Raw genomic sequence first — 20,622 nt, 5'->3', positions numbered from 1 at the left:
AGAGTGACCTTTCAAAGGCTAGCTGGCTTTCAATAGAATTCTGTCTACAGATTAGTGAGTTAGATATTCATATTATTTTCAGCCTTAACATTGAGGATTGTGTAAAGCTCAGTGGAAGATGCCCCTTGGAATGATGGACAAACATGGCTGTAACCATACTAGGCTGTAGAGTGAGATTGACATATTCATATTATTTTCATCCTCAACATCGAGGATTGTGTAAAGCTCAGTGGAAGATGCCCCTTAGAATAGTTTTGATGCCCCCAAAATGACTTCCATTCTCAACCCCTCCCCATGACATTTGAACTTAAGACCTCGTAACAACTAAACCCCATACAAACCAACTACCCTACAACTTATCATGGATCAACCACAATAATACTTATTATAATAATTTAAAACCAATATTTCTAATTACTTTTCCATATTTATCTCATTTACAAACCCCTCAACCCCATCCCATTATTATTACAATAAACACAATAATATATCACCGAGGAAAGAGTTCAAAATTGCGAAAACAAAAAACGCACAACAACCTCTGGTCCCAACATGACAACATGAATGAAGTAGGCCTCTCATGTTGGAGATGATTTAGGGGTTATTCCATGGCCTTCTCTCCCTTTGAAACCCCCCAACCATCCCTGTAATAATTTATTATATTATCTTTAACGATGCTACTTTTACTCTCAATCTTTAACAACTACCGGCCTTCCCTCTTCAAAACCCTTATATAGAGTGTTTTCTCTCCATCGACCTCAAAAACCCTTATATAGAGTGTTTTCTCTCCGTCGACCTCATTGCCCTTTGCCTTCGAAGCATTTTTGCACAGTTAAATCCTTTGTCCAAAATCCTCGGGGTTTCGCATTCGTGTCTGATATTGGGCGAGTTTCTGGCATATTTTGGATCCATCGATTTCATTCGAGCCCTCCCTCTGTGCACTATCTGGTATTGGGATGGCTGGAACTCAGGAGGATCCTGTTCTTACATGGGCAGTAGATGACGATTCGAGAGAGAACGAGGATGATGCCGGAAAGGAAGAGGACACTGGAGCTCAGGTTGCACCCATTGTTAAGCTTGAGGAGGTTACTGTCACCACGGGCGAAGAAGAGGAGTATGTCCTTCTTGACATGTAAATTTCTTAATCCATGGCTATTTCATGATTTTGTTTTCTCAGTTGAAAGTTGTTTTCATGGCCTCTTCGGTGGCCCTTTTCCTGTGCACATAAATGGGACCTTGACTATAAGGAAGATGCATTTGGGCAGTTATTTACTTCTAATTTTTCTCCTTTTTAGTAAGATCTGTTTTTATCGGGTTCTCGATGTTTTGTTCGCCTGTTGATGATGATCGGATTTGTCATTTCAATGGGGTGCTGAAGAAACTCTATGGTAGATGCATTTAGCGGGCTATGGTTTGTTTTATCGGGTAATTAGGGTTTTTATTTTCTGTGTATTTTGTGAGTTTCTTGTTGTTTTGATGTCCCATTGATATTTTGATCAACATTTTTTGATCTCATTATGGTCTGTAATAATTGTTTTCCTATGTTGATAGGCTGCCGATGAAGATTTTTTCGGGGATGCATTTGATGGTTTATTTGTTATCATTGGGGGTTTTGTATTTTGACGAGTCTTTTTATATTTTGTTGAACTATAGGCCATCCTTTTTTCAATGTCTTTGAAGAATCTATGATGGTTACTCTGTTATTCTGGTTTAGTGGGGGGTGTGATGGTCATTTGTTATTGTTAAGCATACGGGGTTTCGTATTTTTTGGTTTTTGGATTAGCCATTGAATACTGAATTGGGCCTATTTGATAATCTGTCTTTTGGTTATTGGCATTAGGGTGATTTGTCTTTTTATGTTGTGAGGTGGTATGATTCAGGCATATGTCTATTTTGGTCTTCTGTCAACTGTTTTCGTTGACTTTCTATGATGTTTTGAACATGCTGTTGATCATTTCTGTACTTTATGGGGATGTATGGGATGAGCATTCTTTTGTTATTAAATAGTTGATGATTTGTATTCTTACATGTTTGATGTTATTATTGAGCTTTTTTGTGGGATCCTTTTCGGTAATGTTAAGGAATATCTCCTGTGTTTTTAATAGGTCGTTGGTAATTTATCTTTGAATGCATTTGATATGGTGGGATATTGCGGATGTTACTTCTAATGGATGCCATGGGCTCTTAAAATGATCCTAAGGCAGTTTCATTGTTTATTAATATTCCCATTCTTTTTTATATGTTTGACCCTGCAGGAAGGCGAAGCTGTACAGGTTTGACAAGGATGGGAATCAATGGAAGGATCGTGGTGTAGGAACAGTAAAGTTTCTTAAGCACAAGGATACTACAAAGGTTCAGATGGTCATGAGGCAATCCAAGACATTGAAATTATGTGCAAACCATTTAAGTATGTAAATTTGTTTGTTTGTTTTTTTTTTGTGTAATTTCCCCCCTGAAATTGTAATAGCTTATCTTACGTCCAAGTTTTAAGAGGCTTTCTGTGCCGAGAATTTGTGTTGATCCTTATTATCTGGATTATGTTTTTTTTTTTTTTTTTTGCCTTGCAGTTCATTCCCCAATGTCACTTCAGGAGCACGCAGGTAGTGATCAAACTTGGGTCTGACATGCAACTGATTTCTCAGATGGGGAACTGAAGGAAGAACTCTTCTGCATTCGTCTTGGCTCTGTAGACAGTGAGCACTGTTCTTAGACTCTTCTAATCCTTGTTATGATCTTTTCTTTCTGTCTTGTATTTTTCTTTGATAAAATCAATGTTTGAGTACCTATATTCTTGGATCATTTCATTGAAGGGTTGATTTTGCATATGTTCTTAGGATTCTTTTGTGCAGATTATAGTGGGTTGGTAAGGGATCCCCCTCCCCAAACACCCTATCAGCATAGTTAAGACTTGAATTTAGGGAGGCTTTAATTATCTCTGGTAATAGCAAATGATACGGAGGATTGTGCATAACCCACCCCCTTTTTGATTCCAATAAGAAGAGGTGGTCACTATGGTAATCCGATTTCAATTTGTAGTTAGAAAATGGGGTCACAAATTTCCAAATTTTTTGTTTTGTTTTGTCTTTTTACATCAAACATTAGTATATTTATTAGAACCATAGTCAACTAAACAAACAGGAAACAATTTATTTGACAGGTGGAAGAAGTGATAGGCTTAGAGCAATTGAATTGTAGGCCATGCTTCTTGACAAATTGATGAACAGATGTCTCCTTACTTGAGATTTAGGTTGGCACCATGGCACCATCCTGTCCATCATTATACACTAATCTTGTCATTATCTTCTTCACTGTGAATGACTGGCCTGTTCCCTGCAAATAGATCTGGGCATAGAGGAGCCAATCCAAGAATAGTAATCTCTAGCACAAGACAATATTAATGATCTAAATACCTAATCCTGAAGCTTGAGTTTGATTTTTCTCTACTGGTTCTGAATCTCTGATTGAGAATCTCCCACTCATCATTATCAAACCTTCTCCTTCATCATTGGCATCAGCTGCACTGCTGAGGTACTTTGGTTGGTTTTCATTGGACTTGAGAGCTTGAAGTTTCAAATGATTATAGTAACAGACAGCCAGAAAAGCCAGTCCACACCCACTCAAGTTTATGACTGTAACCTTTTCATTTATTACAGACAAAGATTATGTTATGAGCAGCCAGTCCTTGACAAGACCAGCAACATTCATAGTCAAGGCTGAAGTCTTTCCTATCAGAAGAAACACTGCAAGATTAAGAGCCAAGGCACAAGCAGAAATGTCATGTAATCCAAATCAAAGGAAGAGACCCTGATTATCGGAAATGGGTATTCTACTAAGGCCCAGGGGGTGCTGAGAAAAACAAGGCAACAAGGAGCAACAAAGATGTGATGGGATTCAACTTAATCCCTTTTGATATTCGTGGAATTTGTATGAGAACAAATTGGGTAGTCTCACATGCAACTGCACTTAACTGGAGAATCACCTCCCATGCATTCATCTTGGCCTCCCCATAAGCTGAAATAGTAACTCCAATGGATATGGCCAACATATTGGCCTCGGGCTCACCTTTATAAGCTTCTTTCTTCAGGGAAACCAGAATCAAATACACAGCAATGCGAATTAGAGCTTTCAACATTTGCAATAATGATACCGAGAGGAAAACATAGGCATAATTTGAAAACCAGAGACCCAAAGAATACACTTATCAATACTATGGGTTCAACGAGCTTGAAGACTCTTACAATAGCAACAGCCAGTGTTGAGTAGAAGCCCATGTGAATCATGGTGGGACTGATCACACTAAAGTTGTCAAGCAATGGCAACTCCAATGGATATGGCTAACATATTGGCCATGGCCTCGCCTTTATAAGATTCTTTCTTTAGGGGAACTGCAATCGAATGCATATCAAATGGGCACAAGAGCTTTCAACATTTGAAATATCGATACTTTGAGAGACATGCACCAAGGGCTGCATCATTTAGGATTTGTACTCAGTTTAGGTGTCATATTCAAGGGGAAGTTGTTATGCTTTCCACCACTTCATAGATTGTTAGAGTGATGAAACAAAAGAGGCTCCCTCTTGAGGCTAGATTATGTCATTCATATCAGCTGTGTTGTTGATGTCCTAGCTCATCCAGGTCTTGCCAAAACTCAGTTGAGGTTCAAAATTTATTATAAACTGAAATGTCTTCACAAGAATTGACCTCATAAAATGCCATAATCACAAGATATGCCATACATGGCTGTGATTATGGCTCGCAAGACCCTTAGACTTTGAGAAATGAGGCTCGCAACATCACTTATGATTATGCACTCTACAATTCTGTGACCAGCTGAATGTCAAGCAATTGAACCGCGATTTAAATCCTATTTTGTCAGCAATAAGTACTATACTTTGTCTTTATTTAGTGTAGAGAACCAAGCACTTATTCTGCTCATCTATAGAAGGGACAATGGTTGTTTGCCTATGAGGTATAAAGAAATCCTATCAGGAATACCCTAGGTGCCCTTCCTTCGGTACATCTGTTAGTTAGCTAAAAGTGTTTTTTCATGACTCCAGTTCTATTTTCAGTGGGCGGCTTGGCACCATTTTTAGAAAGGAGGTGAAAAGGAGCTGCCTAACTTAATTTGGGTGATTTTAAAATTCCTCTTTGTTAAATTTGGAGAACTTGAAGTTTGGGAAATGTTTATTTTGTATTTTTGACAAAGTTGACCCCGTTGATTAGTTTGCAACTTTACATGTGAGATGGAACTTTATTATTGAACAAGAAAGCTGATTTGGAATTCTTATTTGTTGAGACAAATTAGTTAGTAATGGAATTCTAGCTGATTGCATGAGTTTTTGTTTAGTGGAAGCCATATTTATGGTTGTTATCGGGCAATTTTGCAGCATTTTCCTCACTTCAACCACTCAACAACAGTTAGATTTTGCATGAATAGGCCACCCACCTTTGGGAATTTGGGGAGCTATAAGAGAACACTGAATGGCATTATTTTCTAGAGTTTTCTCAGTGAGCAGTCAACGTTCTCTTCCATCCTTCCTTTCTCTCATTGCTGCCTACATCTCTGTGCAGTGCATACTATTGCAATCATTCTCATATTTTATCTCCATGATGCAAACAATATTTTGACTAATACAGTGATGGAGTTTGACCATGCAGTTTCTTTACAGCTCTCCAAATTCGATGGTTGAACAATGTTGTATGTTGCAGTAGTGTGAATGACCTAAGTGCCTGTACTTTGAAGATTTTTTATCACTTAAAAGTGCACAACCATCTTTTCTTCTTTCATATTTGGTGGTCGTGGACTGGGATTTTGCATATTATTTGATCTTATAAGTTTCTTGTGTCCTTGCATGCTTACACATATATCAATGAAAACTACTTTCTGTGCTGATCACTCATATTGACCAAGCATATGCTTCCAAGTGCTGAAAGTGCATGAACACGAGGGACACCCTCCTGACAGGAGAAATGACAGTCCAAACAGAGGAGTAATTAGCTGTGACCTTAGGCTAATTAGTAATTTCTCATAGCTGTTTCTTAGTTTTGCACAAATCAGATCAGAGAGAGAACACTTCCCAATACATAGTATTAAAAATTATAAGATGAAGTTTGAATTTAACAAAGTCAAAGGATGTACCGAAGTCTTGGATAGCTAACGCAGATCTGACACCTTCATGAGACAAAAATCAGAATGCATGGACAGAGACTACTAGGAGCTTTCCAGAATATTTCCAATCTAGCTCATGCATGGACGAGCACAAATTCTCTTCAACAAGAGAATGTGCAAGTTAATTAATCTTCAGTAAGTTGACTACATGTGGATGAGATATAGTGAATTATCTACAAGTTGAAAGGTTCTTTAGCAAATGTATGCTAAAAACATGTGGATCTGGATTAGCTTAATCTCCAAGCTAGGTTACAACTGAATGCACATCATGGGGGGTAAACATGCAAGGGTCACTTGATTGTCAACAACCATATACAAGGAATTCATATCACCCACCTGAGAATCGGGCAAACTAAAAATCACTGATATGTCGATGTTGCATAAGGAGAACACATATTGCCCTATTTCCAGCTAGAGGCCCCATTATAGTCAAGGTTTGCATTTTCAAGACTACAGGGATTGCAATTTTCATTCACAAGAAAATTTGTCCCATTTTCTTACCAGAATATGCATCGAGAAGAGAGGCTGAACCGGTGCCCCTTATTCCATGCCTAATCATCAAGCCCAAAATAACACATGCTTTTCTTGGTGGAAAACATCACTTGTGGATGACAATTTAGCAGAAGCATGAAAAACCATGTGAATGGGATTATCGTGCACCCAGATAACTAAAAAACAAATAAGTCTATCAAGGATTGTGCAGACGGAACTTGGAAGCAGTCGGAAAAATCCTTGTTAGGACTCGAAAGGCCCCAAACATCTAAAAAGGTTGTGAAGGCTTTAGGGAACAAAGCATGATGCTACAATTCCAACACCAGAAGTCAATAAAATGTTTTTTTCTCTTTTACAATGTCATGAAGATCGTAACCTCGGATACTAGAAGAGGTAAGCCAAAAAATAAGGGTAGAGCTCTATAAAAAGAAGCTAATATTTGACAAGCCTGACATTGTGTTTGTCTAATAAACAAAGTTGTCAAGTGAAGCAATTGAAATGGTATATTTGAAAAAACACAAAAGATAGAAGAAAACAATGGGCAGAGTATATGGCCTTCTGATATGGTGGGATCAATACAAATTTTGTACAAGTATATGTAGGGAGATTATGGGTAAGTTAAGACTTCTCCTCGAGCATTGTAAATTGTAATTTTATGTAACCAATGTCTATGGAACTAATTTAGCTGTTTCAAAACCTATCTATTGGAAACTCTTGTAATAAGAAATGAAGAACTATTGCAATTACCCTGTAGAGGCTTTAATAACACCTGGTATTCTGGTTAGTGATTTTATTGGACCTCATGTGCATATCCTACATGCACAGGATGGACTATTCATATGTTATAGGGTATTATTCTTATTATTTAGGGTGCACATCTTCAGGTGCTCAAGAACGATTACTAGAACAGTCAGTTAATTCTGCAATTTAAAGGATGAAAAAGGAGGTTATAGGAGTCTAGTTTTGGTTCTCATCCACAATGTCACACTAGTCTGCCTGGGCATGGTTCTCATGGTTTAATAGTGACTTGAGGAGTCATAATACCACAGATCACTAAACACGAACAGCTAAGGTAGCCCAAGGACAATAGCCATCTTTACACATTAATTAACAGGTCTTACATTAATTATCCTAGGGGGTTTTATTACTTCCAAATGCTTAAAAAACAGTTAGCAGAGCATTCACATTACACATTCCAGTAATCTTTTCTATAAACCAACCAAATGCAGTCAGTAGAGCCCTCCTTTAAAACTATACAACCTTATTGTTAGTATGATCAACCTTATTTTAATATATAGTGTGACAAACCGTATGTGACAGGCAGGTGGAAAACTTTTCTCGCAATTGACTAAGCGACGTCCTGCGAGCTAGACTTGAGAAAGAAACCCTCGTCAGAAGTATATGCTTGGCTCTTTTCCAAACAAATGAAGAGTCAATGAGGTTTTGTGTAATCACTTCTGGTATCGTATTGGGTTATTGTTAGAAGCGATAATTGGATTCGGATTCTCATTGAGTGAGTTGTTCTGCTTTCTCAATTTGAGAGGGTTTGTTTGGAGGGAAAAAAGAAAGAGGACATACAAGAATAGTGAGGGGAAAGATGCAGAGGAAGAGGATTGAGAACATCACCAGTAGGCAGGCTACATTTTCCAAACGTAGGTGGATTGCTGAAGAAAGCCTACGAGCTCTCGGTGCTCTGCACTGCAGAAGTTGAACTTGTGATTTTCTCCCCAGCAGGAAAGCTCTATGAACTGTTTTTTAGTGCAAATCCTACTATTTTGATTCTAATAATCATGGCTATGCAAACCTCATGAGATTCTTACTAATAACCCCGGTGGTGCAAGCCCTAGTAAGCTCGATGTTGAAAAACTTAGTGTAAAACCTCCAAATCGCTGGTTTTGTTGTAGTGCTTATTGGAGAGTATATAAAAAATTTCACACCTTTTTATGAGATATGGGAGGAAAACATGTTAAAGATTTTTAATAAATATAAAATTTACAAAATGATGCTAGCTACGTGTGATTCTTTTTTCATTGTTTGTGATTATGAAAAATGAAACTCAATGTTTTTTCATTAGTGCACACATATTTCATTATATAATTGCATATAGAAAAATCATTCCAGAGCCGATAACAATAAAAGTGAAGAATTTATGGTCCAACATTATATTTAAGGGAGATGTTTAAGGATGACGTTTGAAATTTGTTTTTCATTTTAAGACATTTGGAGCAAATATTAGGAAGGACTTTGAGAAAGGATTGTCCTTGATTTTCGAAAATGGAGTTGTTCCTTTCCAGCCATATGCCCCAAGTGACCATCAAAGGGAGAGCTCATATGTTTTTTGGATGTTTTCTTTATAGCCATTTTTTTACACATATCCATAGAGTCCCCATGCCATTGATGTGAATTACTTGTTCGGTTTTTTTTAACCAAAATTTTTAACCAAACAAGAAAAATTAAAAAAATACCTCAAGATCAAAGACTGAAACAAAGACCTATTGACATACCTTTTAAAGTATGGAAAGAACTTGTAAAATCATATGAGAAGTTGGATGCACAAAGAAAAGCCGGCAATGAGAGCATTCAAGTATTGAATTTTTCATTAAACATTATTTAGAATGTATTAATACTTATAAGTATCTTAGACATGTATTTGTGTGAAAATAAATTGAATTGGTTTATGTTTAAGGACAAGGCATCCAAGGCGAGGTTAACCAAGACAAAAGTCACTCATTGTAGTGGCCAGAAAGGTTTAAAAGCACTGATAACAACCTTTGTAAGTATATTAAACATGTGATATTTTTTTAATAAATTTTGTAATAAATTTTTAATAAATTTTAAGAAAGTCATTGTTACCTAATTTCTCCCTATTTACTGATTGATAGGAACTAAAATATGGAAGACCTCCAAATCATTTGGAAAAGGAGGTGCTGCAGCAAAAGAGATGGGTTGAATTTGTTGTTTGGATGGACTCTATGGTATGTAATCTTAGTTGGATTTTCAATATACTTTTAAACCATATTTTCATTTTATTTTTTAGTACTATTAGATATTATATCTTACCTCATTTTATGGTTAACATTGTATAACAAAAACATGCGTTGTGTTATGTAATTAATACTAACATGTAATATTGATTTTTTTTGTCAGAATGCTATAGGTAATGATTGCCAAGACGATGATCCAAATTATGTTCAACATATATCAGGAGATGATGAGGATGAGGATGAGGATGATGGTGGTGAAGGAGGAGATGATGATGATAGTTGCGGTGTTGGTGATGATGTGGATCAGAGTAATGAGGATGGTCAAGATGATCATGAGGATGATCTTGGTGGTGGTAGCTAGGCATGCACATGCATTGTTTTTTATGAAGAAATTATTGTGTAGAATGACATTGTTATGTTTAGATGGGTGTTGTGAATTTACCCTATATCAATGAGACATTTTGATTTTGTAATCATACGATGAGTTTGATTTATGTATGTTGTTAATTTATCGTAGAATAACGATATTCATGAAATATTTTGATTTGTTAATCATATTTGAATTTTACTTGTTTTGATTAAAAATAATACTGATTTTATTAGTATTATGTTGCTATTTTATACATGTTTTGAAAATTGTTAATGACACATTGTTATTTTTTTGGATGGATGTTGTCAATTTCTCTTAAATTTCTTTACAAATGATTTTGAATTGTGATATCTGCTTTAATGATATTTAGAAACTATCATATATTTCACTATGAATCTATAAAGGGGGTCATATATGTAAAGAAAAATATACTCTATATAAGAAGTCAAATGCGGATGTAACCATGGATGCAAAATTGAAAGTAAAATTGGATGTTAAACTAGGAATTAATACAAAATGCAAACAATTGACAGACAAAGTGTTTTAAATTAGAAGTGAAAAATTGTGCAATAGTTGACACAAAGAAGGGAAGAAAACATGGCATACAAAAGGATATCAAATTGGGCAAAAACAAGGACACATAAATGGGCACCAAATTAGATGCAAAAAAAGACAACAACTAGATGTAAAATAAGATGCAAAGTTGAGCGTTAAAAAGAAGCAAAAAACGTTACAAATTAATATGCCAAATGATGATGCAAATAATGGTGTAAATTTGGGATGCAAACTTGGGTGCAAAAAAGGAAAAAAAAAAGATGTAAGAAAAGACATAAAACAAGATGCAAAATGGGGCTGAAAAAAGCTGAAACCAAGGATGCCATATTGGATGTAAAAAATGATTCCTAATCACATGCAAATTTAGGCTCGAACTCAGACACAAAATTATATGCAAATGTGGACACAAAATGAGGCAAAAAAAGATGCAAATTTGGATGGGGAAAACGATGTAAAACTAGACACCAAAAAAATGCAAAATTGGATGAAAAAGTCGGTGTAAATAATGGTGCAACATTGGACACAAGTAGACACAAAAAATGGTGCAAAAAGGGGCATAAAATAGCTTAAAATTGGGTGCAAAACTTGGTGCAAAAACAAATACAAAAGTAGACGTAAAAAATGACTCTAAATTGAATGTACCATTAGACACAAAATAAGATGCAAAGGTGGACACAACACATGACTCAACATAAGATGCAAATATAAATGCAAATTTGGATGCTCAAAATGATGTAACATTAGATGCAAGAGATGGTGTTAAAAATTATGCAAAATTGGATGAAACAAATGACACAAAATATGGTGCAAAATGAGATGGGAAAAATGGAGACAAATCAAACGTAAATGTGGATGTAAAAATGTTCCAAAAAAAGATGCAAAAATGGGCACAAAAATGGATGCAAAATTTGGTGCTAAATCAAATTCAACACATGGTGCAAAGATAGGCACCAAAGCTGGTGCAAAAATAGAAGCAAAAACTAGTGTAAGACTAGATACAAAACCTGGCGTAAGACTAGATGCAAAAACTGACACAAAATGGATGCATAAAAAGACGTTAAATTGGATTCAAAATACAGTGTAAACTTGATGCAAATGATGGTGCAAAAATGGAAGCAAAGAATGACACAAAATAGGAAGCAAAAGAGAATGAAAAATAGATGCAAAAAATGACACAAAACTAGAAGCAAAACCTGTTATAAAATAAGATGCAAATCTTGGTTCAAAATTTGACGCAAAAAATGATGCATAGTTTGGTGTAAAAAATGATGCAAAATCTAGCGTGAAAAAGGATGCAAAATCAGGTGCAAAAAAGGACGCTTTAAAAATTGTACAATAGAGCCAGATTTAGCGCCAGGTTGCTCATCACAATTACAAAAAAAATGCACTAAAATCTGGCGCTAAATCTGGCGCAAATCACTGGTTTTGTTGTAGTGTAAGGAGTTAGGGCTTGAACTGGTTGAACCTTTGCAAGACTAGCCTTGCAAACCCCGATGACCTCCCATGGTGGAAGAAAATAAAGACGAGGGGGCAAGAGATCCTTTCAAAATATTGCTTGAGGAAGCCCTCGAGCGACAAAGGAATGCGATGATGGATAACTTTTCCCAGATCCTTCGACGACTACCCACATGCGACACATCTTCATCCAACAACCACTCTGGAGGTGCCACTCCTTTTAAGGTACAAGCTAACTTTGACATTCCCATATTTGAAGGTCAGATATATGCATACACCATAGATAGATGGTTAAACTGACCCACCAAACCTCTTTCCGATAATGAGAGAGCTCCTCGACAGGGAAAAGAGGGAGGTAGTACAATTTCAGGAATATCTTCTAGCTTTTTTACGAATTTGAAGACAATAGGGCGAGTTCGAGGAGGACCCAATGTAGAGATAACACTAGCGAAGGCTGAGGCAGCCTCATCTGGAGGGTGCTCAGTCGAGAGATGAGGATGATCAGGAGGAGGAACCCCTCCTGGAGCAGAATCCAGAGGGGCCATGGCGGCGACAGGAGGACGAGGTTGTGGGAAGTAAAGTAGGGGGTGGCTCAGGTAGCAGAGCGCATGATTCCGCTTATGCCAATTTTTAGGGATATATAGGTCTTCGTTAGTATGAATAGAAACATATTTTTTCGATCCCTCTTCTTGTTTTATTGTTGCATCTTATAATTTAACATCCAATTTTCATAACTCTTGACCACACATGATGTGAGAACATTTTATTTTGAGATCAAATTCTTGGATTAATGTCATCCAATTCACTATATGTTTCCTTAATTCTTGTTGAGTGAACAAAGAATAGATTGTAGGGTGGGGAACTATCACTTTTGTATGATTGTTAAGAATGTAAGGTTTAAAGTATTTGGAAATTGTATAGACAATAAATTCTTTCTTCCCAATATCAAGGTAGTCGAGTTCTAGTGCTTGTAAATTTGTTCCCATAAAAGCAATAAGTGCCTCATTTTGTCAAGAATATTTATGTGTTTATATTGCTGCAAGGGAATGATTATAAGCAAAAGTCTAGAGAACAACTTAAATATTGAAATCGGGATTGTGTAAAATGGGGGCTTTGAAAATAACACTTTTAATATTCTCAAGTGACTCTTTCTCCCCTCTACTCCATTTAAGCTCTGCATATTTCTCGATCATTTTATGCAGGGGCTCAATGGTTTCAATAAAACCATGTATGAATTTTTGCATAAAATTAATCTTCCCAAAGAAAGAATGCATTTATTTGTTGTTATGCGAAAATGACAACTAGGATATCACTTTAACACATTCTAGATCTAGCCCATGAGGGGCAGCTCAATTGGCGATCATTGTGTTATGAAGTACTATTTAAACCATGAAAATGAAGCTTCAAATCCCTCTTGGTTCAAACAAAGAAAAAAGAAGAGATTCTAGATCTCGTATTATACCTTCCAAGGGTATGATATGTTTGAGTAACTTTTCCTCAATAATCACAAATATATGTTTTCTCTGGATTTAAGGAATTCCAAACTTTTGACACTTTTCAAACATCTAAGTTACATGAGTAACATGATCAACTTTGTTCTTTGAATAATTAGTCACATCATTTATATATGTGACAATATTATGATTAATGAGACCTTGTAAAACAACACCAACTACTCTCTACAAAGTAGCTCCAACATCAATTAATCTAGAATGCATTCTTTTATAGGAAAAAGTACCACATTAGGTATGAAACATGGTTTTCAACTTATCTTCCTCAATCATTAATCCTTGATTTTTGATGTAAGTGGATATTGGTGGCCACCCACCTTTTCCACTTAGCTCACAACAAAGTTTCCTATTAGTTTCATACTTTTCAACACAATTTCCTATTTTGGCAGTTTTTAGGTCCTAAAATTCCAGAGTGGTTTTGAGGCCCTACGTGACGTTTTTAGGGACGACCATATATGACAATGAATTGGAATTCTCTACCACCTACAAGATGTTGATGATTGGAAAGCCAATTCTAGACTTCCACCTCAGGATGAACTGTTGTGCTATCTGGGACACCTTTGGGTTCCTTAAAGTGAGCATGCCAAGATGATTTGGGAGGCACATTACAGTCAATTCACATGACACTTTAGTGTGGAGAACAAAGTGGCAGTAATACATAAGCATTTTTATTGGCCAAAACTCCAACAGGATGTTGGCAAGTATATCAAATCCCGCATTGACTGTGCCATCACCAAACCAATCATTAAGAAGCAATACCTATACACCCCTCTTCCTACTCCTAACTGACATTGGGAATCCATCTCAATGGACTATATATATGGCCTTCCTTCTTCCAAGCATGGTAATGGTTTTGTATTTGTGGTCATAAATAGATTTTCTAAGATGGCCATTTTGTTTTCCTGCAAGAAGAGTATCACAACAGAAGCCACTGCTAGGTTCTTCTTCAAACAAGTGTGGGTACATTTTAGGTTTCCATAGACCATCATATCAGATCGAGATAGCATATTTCTAAGTGCATTCTGGTCGAGCCTCTGGTCATTGTTGGACACCAAGCTCACCAAGTCGACTTCCTTCCATCCTCAAACTGATGGCCAGATAGAGGTCATCAATAAGATGATCATGCACATATTACAGATGGACAACTCCAAACATCAACGAAAATGAGATGAGAGTCTCCCCTATGTCCAACACAGCTACAACAAATATCTCCATAGCTCAATTGGGCACAACCCCTTCCAGGTAGGCCTGGGATTTCAACCATTGTGTCCCATTGATCTTGCACTACCCATTGAAACTACCTAGGCAAAATTTGCACATGGTCAATCTAAAGCTGAAAAAGGCACCAAGTTTATTGAATGAATTTAGCACATCTGCTAGTAGGTTCATGATATCCTGCACAAGGCCAATACTAAGTACAAACAATGTCATTATCAACATCAAGTCCCATATAAATTTCAAGTGGGCAACAAGGTTTAGTTGCATTTGTAGAAAAAACACCTAGCAAGAGTCCATCAAAAATTTCGACCACTTTGATATGGACCTTACACCATCACCAAGGCTATATGTGACAATGCTTTTGATCTAAGTATACCCCATTCTTTGGCTTGCACCTAGTATTCAATGTGGAAAAAATGATATACAGATTTAAAACAGAAACACAAAGATACAATGAAACTCAACTTCAATTAATAAATAAAAATGTTGAAATTGTTTACATGCAGAAAGAAAGAAAAATAGCTTAAACAATACTAGTTTATCTCTAAGAAGATAGTTGATTACTACATTCCTTCTGAATTATGTTACAATGAGGCTTTGAGGCCATTTTATCATGAAGAAATAATGAGAAACCATAAAAATATGAAACCCTAACCCTAGGAGATGAAGCGCTAAAGGCTTATGGGCCCTGATGGAGTAAGTTGGAACACTAACTTCTCGAGGCCATAACTTTGGCATACGACCTTTGTTTGGCACACATGATAGCCCATTAGAAAGGCATATCCGATAGAACAAATTTTGACTATAAAAGTGAGTCCTTGACTTGAATGTTCACTTGTTTCCCCCAAAAAAATTTGTTTAGGGCCTCAAAATGGCTCCGGAAGTTTAGGACCTGAAAATTGCCAAAAATTAAAAAAAATGCCAAAATAGGAAATTGATAGGAAACTGTTCTGTGAACCAAGTGGAATAGGTGGGTGGCCACCAATATCAACCTGGACAATTTACCAAAGAAGCCATCAAACAATGAGAACATTTCAATCCTAATATGAGCTATAGGATTTATTCCATTGGTGGAATAAGATATTTGTCTTTTTCTAAGTTTTGTTAAGTTATGGAAATCAATATAGAAGAAAATTTATTCAATCTTATTTCTCACTATTATCCTTTTGGCTACCCAAGCAAAATGATAATCTTGGAGAATAATTTTTGCATCTAGGAGTTTCTTCAACTCTTTCTAAAATTAGGGCTTGAGAGAAGGATATATTCTTCATAATTTTTGTGGGAATGGTTTAGCATCCTTCTTCACGTGGATGGTGTGATGAATAATTCACACATTTCAAGTCTTGAGACCATCATATGACCATGTGAATGTGCTCTATTATGTTTGAATAATTTAATATATGTTTGCTTTTCTTAATCAAAATAACCCCTACCAAGATTAACATTTTTTGGATTTTTTGTAGTTCCCAAATTAATGAATTCATGACCTAGTTGAAATTGTTGGTTATAACAGTCGATGACCTCTTAAGTCTAGTGTGTAGTTCATGCATTTTTTCCAAATTAACAACACCTTTAGTCATGTTATGTGCTTCTACTTCAGTTGATTTTTCTATGTCTTCATCTAGAGTTGTTTGAAATTCTTATTTATCTATGTCGGTGAGAAATTCCAAGATCTTTTGATCACCCTAAAAAACTCTCATCAATTTGTGATATTGCGTGGGACATAGGATTTATAAAATGACATGATGGAAAAATGACTAACCTAAAAATATTATAATGGGGAGAGTCTAGAAGTAGTAGTTGCTAATGAATCAACGACTTGATTCTTAACTTTTTGAACATTTTTTTTTTAAGGTAATAACATTATCAATGAAACTATCAACTTCTCGTTGGAAATTCTTCAAATGAGATATGAAAGTAGTGTATAATATTCTTAATATGTTTAAATATGATCACATAGTCCCCAAACACTTTGATTATTTTCTTGAGGCACTACACCAACACCTCATATTATGTAGTGTTATTCATATAATCAAACTTTAATCCCAGTAGGAAAGGAACCTACATCTACCGTTGGGATGAGTTAACAAACAACTTGCTCCAACTCCTTCCTGAGATTTGGAACCATCGAAAAATAGAGACTAGATGTCATGAGTATATTTAAAATTTATTGTTTATGTTTCATTTTGTGAAATTAGATTATTAAAAAAAATCAAAATTTACATAATTCACAAAAACAAAATTAGTGTTACGTCTTGACTCATGAAAATTATTTTCCTACAAAGTGAACTCAAATTCAGTGTTTTAGGCACATCAAAAATTTTAGCAACAAAGTTGCCAAAGTATGAAACCAAAGCATAGTTATTGAGAACGGTAAATTTTGAAGATGAAGTTTCAATAGCTACCTCAAGATCGATGATAACATTGTGTTTCATGTACCATTCTCAAATCGATTCTTGTCTTATTTGGCTATCCATTCCATGGAAGCCAAAAGTGTGACCAATAAGAACAAAGTAACCCCAAAGTTTTTTAGATCAGTCCATGCTAAGAAGGAGACCATATGATTTGAGCATATCTATGTATGTAACCTTGTGAATCTTAGGAATAGAAGTTGCTCTATAATAACATCTTTCAATTCACCTATCACTTTTACCTTTAACTAGTATGTTGAATGTTGTGAGTTGAACATTTGGTGGGGCTTGCATTGAAATTTTCATAGACAAAGTTGAGCATGACATTAGAAAATGTCTAATAAGCAGTTACACACAATTTGGTTACAAATTTTGAATTTCAAAATCAAGGAGTGAGTGTAGCATTGATCATTGGTTTTTAATGTTATTACTTGATGTTTTATTAGGGATTTTGTATATGATTGAATATTGAACTCCTTTCTCTTTTAAAGCATTCAACAACAATTTTCATTCCTATAAAATCTTACACATGTCATGTGGTGATGTATTTTCTTTGATTTTCTTGAGGTCCTCAACAATATTGTACTCTATAGGCTTTAGATAATCGATGCATGTCAAAGATCATAAGGGTAGGTCTAGCAATGAGGTTCACAATCCATGACTTCTTTGTGTTTAGAGTTTGGGATAGTTGGTTGTTGTTGGTGGGGAACGTGCCTTTTACTCCTACTTTGGACTACTAAACCTTCTTCAACCACTTCATCATCCTCAACCAAATTCAAACTAGGAAACATATCCCATAAGACCATGGTTGCTTCATTTTTGTCTTTCGGAGATTCCTCTTCCAAGTCCCTTTCTAATTGTTCACTAAATTCCTCTAATCATACACAACCATACAAAAATATATTTGCCACTAAAATCATAACATTAGTTCATTGCGAGTTATAGTAGTTATCCATGGTTACTCCTAAACCAATGTTTAAGTTTGTCAGTGGTGGTTCAATAACTTATATGGTTAGATCCTCCAAAGTCAATAATAGTCTTGGATCTCTCTTGAAAAAACTCTTGTCAATGCTATTAAAAACTTACATAGCCAACCACCATCCATCGTGTTCGCTTTAGTCAACAAGCTTCCGTTTGACTTCTTTCTTTGTAACGACCATTGGCTTCTAGTGTCTCTTTCTTTAATATCTGGCATAAGATATAATCAACTTTTCCCTCCCAATTGTCAATTTTATGACTTAATAAGAAAGGAACTCTACAAATATAGCATTGACCCTTCTATTGAGTTTTTTTAATGCTTTGTCATATTCTCCCTTCTTCAAAGCAAATAACTTGAGTGATTAAGTGTTGTGAATTGCAAATAAGAAGTTATGGGGTCAAGTGCTCAGGTTACTTGCTCTATGATTGTTATTGCCTCACTTAATGTCTCAGATGAGTTAGGTTGCCAAAAATACAATCAATTAGTTTACCTCTAATACCATCCCCAAAATGAGGGGAAGTGCCTAGATGGTTTCCTCAGGGTGTGCATTCCATATATATAACTAATGTAGATCTGTATTAACTCCAAATCTATCATGCACCAAGAAAGATCAAATCCTTTGAGGTGAAAGTTTTTTTAGCTTGAAAAAATTTGGGGAAACGATTCCACACAAGGGATTTTACCCTTGTGGGTGCATGATAGAGTTGAAATTAAAATGGATTTATATTAGAACATAAAAATATTGATATAAAAAAGACCAATTTATTTCACTATGATATTGTATCGAGTTTGCAATATTTCTTTTTCTCACAATACTTTTTATTCAAACTCACACAAAGAAATCATCCATACCATTTTCCTAAATTTATACATAGTTATATTTTTAAAAAATATTTATAATTATACATGATATATCACCATTACTAACGAGGGTGGTAGGTGTAGAGGATCATTCTCAATTCCTAGTGAAAACTTAAAACTATCTTTGCATGAGATATAAGAAAATCTACAAACAATCAAATTGAAATTTATGCCTTTAATGAAAAGTTTTTTCTCGACATCTTAAAAAAAAAAATGGTTATTAGAAAAGTGGCTAACACAAGTATTAGACTAATCCTCTCAAACTTAACATTATTAGAAATGAGGCTAACACAAGCATTAGACTAATTCTCTAAAAAATAACCTCTTCTAATAACATGCTTACATTTATACTATTTTTTTGTAAGCTTGGATGGACTCTCTGATTTTTGAGTTTTTACATGTCCATTATTCACCCCGTTAGGAGAGATTAGCACATGATTTGAACCCAAGATCTTTGGTTCGGTGAGACTTCATTCCACAACCATCGCCACTTGAGCTACCCCAAACAAAGACTTACATTTATACTATTAAAAAATAAATAAATAAATTTATAATCTTAAAAAACATCCCATTATTAAGTTCTATGAAAGAGTCAACTCTATCAACCTATAGATTAATATCCATATATCATGGACATGAAGACACATAGCATGATATTAATGCAATATATGTCGCAACATGGTCTTCATCCGATCAGAGATGAAGTGTATAGATATGAAAGGGCTTGTGCAGCTCCTGTTGAAATGCTTGAACTAAATTTTGCTGTGTCTATTGAACATCTCAATCAGGTTTGTGAAAGGCAAGGTAGAATAATAGACTTTGGTATGGGAGAGAGCATCACTGTTTTGAACAAGGTTATCCAATTATAAAATGACCCAGTAAGAGTTCCCCTTTCTCTCTGGATTGATTATTGGAATTTGTGTTGGTTTCAGTATCAAGGCACATTTTGATTGCTAGGTTGCTGCTTTAGTTTCCAAACTGGATAAAAAGTTGTGCCTTGATTGCTAGGTTGCTGATTTAATTTCCAGACTGGATAAAAAGTTGGAACAAAAGTACAGGACCTCCCGGGATTCGAACCCAGGTCGCTGGGTATCAGTTCATTTGACACTTTACACATTTAATTTAAGTTTGAATGTTAAGGGGAAATCTCAGAGTCATAAAAACCAGCGCACGTTCTTGCATTTTACATTGAGGGCTCACCCATTAGTTACACACTGTAAATAAATGTAGACTGTTGTTAGCCTCACGGATCTAGTCTTCGGAATTTGAAAATTTAGACAAATCGTAGCAGGATTCGAAGCTAGGTTGCTGAGTTTCCAGAATGGAGTAAAAATTGGAAACAAAAATGCAGGTCCTACCGGGATTCGAAACTAGGTCGCATCTAGTCTTCGGAATTTGAAATAGACAATTCGTAGCAGGATTCGAAGCTAGGTTGCTGAGTTTCCAGAATGAAGTGGGGGTAAAAATTGGAAACTAAAATGCAGGTCTTACCGGGATTCGAAACTAGGTCGCATTTAGCCTTCGGAATTTGAAAATTTAGACAATTCGTAGCAGGATTCGAAGCTAGGTTGCTGAGTTTGCAGAATGAAGTGGGGTAAAAATTGGAAACTAAAATGC

The 20,622-nt window shown here is 35.7% G+C and overlaps 2 protein-coding genes across 2 annotated transcripts; both read left to right on the top strand.

Annotated features, from left to right (window-relative positions):
* Positions 1-724: 724 nt before the first annotated feature.
* LOC149184729 (ran-binding protein 1 homolog c-like) lies at positions 725-8,819 on the top strand. The gene is made up of 3 exons (XM_089417680.1): positions 725-1,132; positions 2,256-2,407; positions 2,568-8,819. The coding sequence occupies exons 1-3, from the start codon at positions 957-959 to the stop codon at positions 2,621-2,623; spliced, it is 384 nt and encodes a 127-aa protein (XP_089273806.1). The 5' UTR covers positions 725-956; the 3' UTR covers positions 2,624-8,819.
* Positions 8,820-8,956: 137 nt separating this feature from the next.
* Positions 8,957-10,202, top strand: LOC149184728 (uncharacterized). Its single transcript, XM_089417679.1, has 3 exons — positions 8,957-9,434; positions 9,544-9,636; positions 9,809-10,202. The coding sequence occupies exons 1-3, from the start codon at positions 9,306-9,308 to the stop codon at positions 10,004-10,006; spliced, it is 420 nt and encodes a 139-aa protein (XP_089273805.1). The 5' UTR covers positions 8,957-9,305; the 3' UTR covers positions 10,007-10,202.
* The last annotated feature ends 10,420 nt before the right edge of the window (positions 10,203-20,622 follow it).

This window comes from Pinus tabuliformis, chromosome 3_2 (genome assembly GCF_031772625.1).
Source record: "Pinus tabuliformis cultivar Carrire ecotype Pingquan chromosome 3_2, CPIR1, whole genome shotgun sequence".
In the NCBI taxonomy this organism is placed as follows: Eukaryota; Viridiplantae; Streptophyta; class Pinopsida; order Pinales; family Pinaceae; genus Pinus; species Pinus tabuliformis.
Note: the sequence above shows the minus strand (reverse complement) of the source record. Positions and strands in the feature narration are given on the sequence as shown.